At 34.3% G+C, this 6434-nt stretch overlaps 1 protein-coding gene across 1 annotated transcript; it reads left to right on the forward strand.

The window, feature by feature from the left end:
• Positions 1-258: 258 nt before the first annotated feature.
• CXCL13 (C-X-C motif chemokine ligand 13) lies at positions 259-3602 on the forward strand. The gene is made up of 4 exons (XM_044680339.1): positions 259-362; positions 1338-1467; positions 3045-3125; positions 3428-3602. Exons 1-4 carry the CDS (start codon positions 299-301, stop codon positions 3483-3485), a joined length of 333 nt encoding a protein of 110 aa, XP_044536274.1. The 5' UTR covers positions 259-298; the 3' UTR covers positions 3486-3602.
• Positions 3603-6434: the final 2832 nt, after the last annotated feature.

Consider the following 6434-nt stretch of genomic DNA (forward strand, 5'->3'; position numbering starts at 1 on the left):
ATCTTTCTAAAAAATAACAAACCTCCTTAGTCATACTAACTTGGGCTGACAATGGTCTGCAGCAAAGGCAGAGACTGTGTGAAGGACACAGGGAAAAAAGCAAGCTCAGCAATAACATTTTTAAGTTTCAAAGATTGATGACACAGCTGGTCCACTGGAGACATGGGCAGTGGGAGGATCCTCATTAGTCAAAATAAATAGGAGGCTCTGGTCCTGAAAAGAGCACAGATGAGATTCAGATTCAGATTGAGATCCAGAATCAAGGCTGACTCCTTCTCTTCTTCTCTGTCAAGTCAGAATGAAATTCACTGCTGCTTCTGTGGTCCTTGTTCTGTTGGTAATCAAGAATTCTTCAGTTCAAGGTAAGAACTTTTATTTGTGTTGGTTTTTTTTTTTCAGGATATCCTTTAAAAATTTTTTTTAAATGGACATGAGAAGATCCTAATGGATCAAAAATATTCAGTTAAGACTAAAATGAACCAGGTTCTCCCAAGATTCAGTGAACATCACTAAAAGGTAGAGTTTTCAGGAAACATCATAAATTGTGAGAAAAATCACTCTGAAGATGAGGGAGAAGGAAGTCAGGAAGGAAGAGAACAGAAAATCATCAACTAGCATGAGTAACTGCTGTCTCCAAATCAGAAATTGGTATTGTAAGCTGTTTTATAGCAACTGACTGCTATAGGGGCATCTTTGATAACAGTTCAGACAGCATGTTTTGAATTACAGCTTATGCTTATGCAAGTTTAGTTCATCTGATTTACTAGGGCTCATCTGCTTCATTGTAGATCCTATGTAATAGCAATAAGGTAAGAAAAAAAAGAACAGGGAAAATTTATCATAGAGCTTCACATAGTAGTGGATTTCAAGTCTCATCCTATGATAATTAGCCTGAAGTGTAATTCACGAATTATTCCTAGGGAAATTATTAACCCTTTAGAAGATATCAAGAACTTAAATATCAAAAACCTCATCATTAAGAGTATACTTTGACTTACAACTATAATAGATAACAGCAATTCCTCCAATGATTTTTAACAAAATGCAGTGCTTACAAGATTTATTTTTTCTTCTAAAATTGTTAAGGTTTTTATTTTTCTTTCAGTCTTGAAGCAAACTGACTAGGGACTAGGCAATGGAAATTAATGGACTTGAAAAGAACTAATTGGTCTTAAGGGGACTCCGTTATAACCAAGAAGAAATGGGGTCAGAAACAAGAACTGATCATTTTAAACTTTTGAACTGTCCAGGATGCCATCCAATCTTTGGATATGTAATTTAGAAACTGTAATTATCAAAATAAATGGATGCTGTTGTTTTTTTTTTTATGGCCACAGGTATTTTAGAGACCAATGATGCCAACCACAAGTGCAAATGCCTCAAGATGTTTGTTGGTGCCCCTCTTCAATACATTAAAACAATATTTATTTCACCACCTAGCGGTGGTTGCCGAAATACAGAATTCATGTAAGTTGCAAGTTAGAAAATAGATTTCCCTTCTCATAATTCCACTAAGTAACATGAAGTTAATCTGAGTTTCTCTTGCATACTTTCCAAGGCAAAGGTTTTTCTTAAGTTTTTTTTTTTTTATCATCTCTTATCTACCTCAGGGGTTAGTAAGTTTCTTTGCTCCTCACTATTTTCTGATGTGGGAAAGTGGACATTTCTCACTGAATCTGTTGCTATTTGCTAAATGATCTTCTGAGTTTTGTTCAACCTTCACTCTTTTCTCCTGCCAAAGTATTGGAAAGCAAAACTTTTATTAATTGCAGAGAATCCCACTCAGAGTATCTGAAACAATGTTTCTATTGATCTAAATCAGAAGTCTGGGAACTTATTGTTAAAAGAATTTTAGCAACTGCATTTAATGCAATTAGTCATCTTTGTAATTCCATGTATTTTCAGAAACATCGTTTTCAGGAGTTCAAGAGGCACACAAAAAAATCTCTATTGCTTCCAAAAGTCCCTTTTAACAGAATACTCACTACTCTTGATTGTATCCATTTAATATTGTTTCCCTCTAAGAGGAAAGGAATTTAGGAATAGACACACAAAAGAGTTGCACAGGATGAGAAGGAAAAACTGAGATCTGTTCTGTGCTTACTACAGTGCCTGGCATACAGTAGGTACCCAGTAAATGATTATTGATTGATTTGTATCAGTGTGATCAGAGATCTACCCAAACAGTGAAGAAAATTACTTTTCTTCACTAAAGTCTTCCTTAGTTGCCTAATCAGAACTTAGAGCTAACCCTGGGTTCTCAAAGGCTATGCCAACAGAACATTGATCAATTTTACCAAAATGGATAGGCTTAGCGATGAATTTATTTCAGTTTCCTCATTTGTACAGCAAGGGGGTTGGACACCATGACCTTTGACATTCCTAAAAGCTTTAAATCTATGAAACTATGAAAATTAATGAATCCGAAATGAACTAGTTGGATTAGGTGGTCTCTGAGGTCCTATTTAAGTCTAGTGTTCTATGATTCTTTAAACATTGTAAATAATCACTATGATCCCATAACAGTGGTCTCTTTATATTATTGAAATAAGCATGAACTTATTTAAGTCTTATTTAAGACTGAAAATCTTAGTCCTTCTTGGTTTCAAATCTGGTCTTAAACATCTCCTAGTCTGGCAAATCACTTAACCCTAATGGCTTGTTCTTACTGCTCTTCTACCTTGGAACTAACTCTTATATTGATTCTAAGATAGAAGTTAAGGATTGGAAGGATAGAAAAGAGAAAGAAAGACAGAGACAGGCAGATAGAGACACAGAGACAGAGAATTTTAATCTTTTTAGTTTCTACCAAAAACCAACCTTCTCCTGGACTACCTGCAACTTTTTCATAAACAGTTCACAAAAAACATCGTTTTTTTCTTAATGCTCTCCTGACCATCTGCTATATTCCATACCCCATAGTATATCCCATCACCCAATTTCATCTTGTTTCCTCACCAGCAAATTGTCATTTAATAGTAGTATAGCATTTAGGATTGAAAAGCAATACTTTGAGAATTTGTTTTTGTTTTTTTTTTTTTCAGAGTCACATTGAAAAGTGGCGATAAAATATGTGTGGATCCAAGGAGCAAATGGTTAAGCCAGGTCTTAAAAACTTTAAGAAGGTAGGCCAATTGGACATAATTTCCTTTTAGATTATTGTTCTTTGGGGATTTAAATATTTTATTTCTCAGACCAATCTCATAGAATAAGGGTTGGAAAGTATATACTTGCTTCAGAAGGTTTTCAAGGGCCACCTACCTACTCCAATTTTTGTTCCTTTGTACTTAAAAAGAAGCCCCAGTGGCTTTATGTTCATCTTTTGGCTTGTTTCATTTTTTAGTGGGAAAACATTTTTTTAAAAGTGAAGATTGTTATTTAGCTTTAGATTCATTTATTAATTAGTATTGATTCATTTGTTCCTTAGAAAAAAGGCAACCACATCAAATGCGAATGTTCAGAGACAACGCCAGGATTCCAAATAAGACCATCTCGGCTCACCTCCCTTCCTGTTGTGAAATTTCATTTCTTTTACTGTTGTTTTTTGCCCAGTGAAAGGCTTCTTTCAGACACCTTCTTAGAAGCAAATAGCCAAAATGACCTTTCTGTAGCCATCTAGAAATATAGGAGCTTCTCTCTGAGGATATATATATATATATATATGTATATATATATATATATATACATATATATATATATATGTGCTTGATTTACATAGCCTTAGTTATTAATAAATAAATTTATTAGAAATATTTAAATTCTTTCATATCAAGGCCATGCTCAATTTCAACCAATGCTAGTAGTAAGACTAACCATGTAAGAACTCTAATTCTTAGATAAATAAGAATTCCTTTAAATGGAAGGGTAGCTTGGAGCATTGAAACTAGTATGAGTTAGGAAGGGAAGCAAGGAATTTTTTTTTCACCTATTGATTTCTGAAACTACTAGGAGAGAAAGCTGCCCAAGGAATTCACATAATTTCAGTTGGAGTTTGTAGAGAAAGTCATGTGCAATTGAATCTCCAAGCACACACTAAATAAAAAGATTGTTAACTTTACAGATTTCCTCCACCTTAGTTATACTGAAGCAAAGGAAAGCTAAGTGTTGATCTGAGTTGTGCTGCAGGCCAGAGGTACTGTGGTAAATCACAGATTCTAAAGATAATGTACTAGGGGTAATATCCTACTGTGGATGGTATGCATTGTGTTACCTTGAATAAGTCAAGGAGCCCACTTGAACTTCAGACCTTTCATCTCTAAAATGAAAGAAACTGGATGAGATAGTCCAGAGTGGTTTTTTTTCTTAGTATACATCTAGCATCCTTCAAAGAAATATCCCAGAATCAAATCCAGAGCAATTAGGATTATTGCCAGTTAAACTTATCTTATAGGTCTCTTGTCTTCTATTATATTTTACTTAACAAGAAATAAACAATTCTGAGCAAAAATATATTTTTTAAAATAATGTAAGCTACTACATGTACTATTCTTCAATAAACACAAATAGATATTTTATTTAATTGTGATGGATTCTTTCTTCCTCAGCAGTAGTCACTCAAAGACCATGCCTCTGTTTATGGGAGAAGTTCTATTTTTTATCATGAAAATCACCACTTTGCTGCATTGATTATTTTTTTATATCTCTTGTTTCCATTTTTCAGACAGTCTAAAATTATGTGGAAACAGTCAAGAGCAAAATTATTTCTAGGATCTTCTTAATCTTAAAATCTCTCATGTTTAAAATTAGATATTTTTCCACTGTCTTGTAGGACAGAGGAAATCATAGTTAAGCACTACAGATTCTTTCCACTGTCTCTTTAACTGTCCCATCATTTGAAAAGGTTTTAATTTTGGTACATTTCAGGAATGAGAGTAAATAGCTGCCATTTATATAGTGCTTTTCCTTTGACAAAATACAACACCCATTCCTATTAAAAACACTAGATATATACATAAAGGAATAGAAGGCCCTTTTCTCAAAATAATAAACAGTATGTATTTAAAACCATCAGCAAGTATCATCTGCAATAGGGATAAATTAGGAGCTTTCCCAATAAGATCAGGAGTGAAATAAGGATGCCCATTTTCACCACTATTATTTAACATTGTATTAGAAATACTAGCTGTAGCAATTAAAGAAGAAAAAGAAATTGAAGGGATTAAAGTAGGAAGTAAGAAAACTAAAGTATCACTTTTTGCAGGTGACATGATGGTATACTTAGAAGAATCTGAGAAAAATCAACTAAAAAGCTAGTGAAAATAATTAATAATTTTAGCAAAGGTGCGTGTGAATTTTAAAATTAATATCCAATAACTAAATATTATATTTTTATAAAGTTTTATTAATAATAAACTAACAAAAAAAGCTAACTAAAAAAGGTACTAACCAACTCGCTCCCAGGAACCAGAGAGAAAGAGGGAGGAGTTACAGCCAACTATAAAACGATAATGTGACCATGCAAACGTGGAGGTGCAGGAGAGATTAAAGGAAATTTAGAGTCCAGTGTTCTAGCCATTATCTTGTTTATCTGCGAAGATAAACAAGAGGACCAGATGACCAGTGCCCAAGAATGGAATTCAGTGCCTTTGAAGCTACTTTATGGTCATCCCTTCTATCTTTTCTTTCCATTATGACTGCTCCTCTAATCCATCTTCTCCTATCCAACTCTAAGCCACTCTATCCTTCCACTTCTTTCCTACTATCTTCTGTAGGAAATGTAGATGGCAAAGCCTACTTCTCCTTTCAGCAAAGCTGTGGAGAAGTTCAGACCCTCAGTAAAATAAAAAAACCATATCTCAGCTGAATTTTAGCAAGTATCTCACCTTTTCACCCTGAGGCATGTGGCCTCAAGCTTTCTCCCATCCCTGTACCCAATGTACCTGGGAAATCACTGATGTATGCCTTTTTATCTTTACAACAGAGGATAAGTAACTACCCTCAATTGCCTATAATCAATAGTCTCATTCCAAGTCCTATTTGATTTCTGGACTGGTCAGATTTTTCTTGTCAAATGCATCATTTACTTACACAGTTTGTATATCACATTTGTACATCTATCCTTATCCAAGTCAGGTGAGAATAAATTTTCTTTATAATATAACTGCATACATACTTTGTTTTTACACATAATTACATTCTAACAAATTTTATTTAAATGGATGTTAATCCTTAGACCGTGAATTTCTTCTTATATATTGTAAGCCTTTTTTCCTTGGGGATCCAAACTAGGCTGATAAATCAATACATCAGTGTGTAACAATCTAGCCCAGTTTCCCAGAGAATACATACTTCAGTGGGTTTTTGGAAGAATATTCAGTTTCTACAAGGTCCAGCAGGGAGGGGTTTGAAACCTCAGGTGGGGCTACGTGTCTGACTTCAGCTACACTATGGCTACCCCAGAGTCTTTGCAAGCTGGGGGTCTACAGATCTTCCAT

The sequence above is a fragment of the Gracilinanus agilis genome, chromosome 6 (assembly GCF_016433145.1).
Source record: "Gracilinanus agilis isolate LMUSP501 chromosome 6, AgileGrace, whole genome shotgun sequence".
Classification (NCBI taxonomy): Eukaryota; Metazoa; Chordata; class Mammalia; order Didelphimorphia; family Didelphidae; genus Gracilinanus; species Gracilinanus agilis.

What these genes read in the sequence shown, in the direction of transcription:
- CXCL13 (XM_044680339.1), top strand. Translation starts at nt 299, where the DNA reads ATGAAATTCACTGCTGCTTCTGTGGTCCTTGTTCTGTTGGTAATCAAG. An exon ending in TGCCGAAATACAGAATTCAT is followed by an intron (nt 1,468 to 3,044) that starts GTAAGTTGCAAG and finishes TTTTTTTTTCAG; the next exon opens with AGTCACATTGAAAAGTGGCG. An exon ending in GTCTTAAAAACTTTAAGAAG is followed by an intron (nt 3,126 to 3,427) that starts GTAGGCCAATTG and finishes TTTGTTCCTTAG; the next exon opens with AAAAAAGGCAACCACATCAA.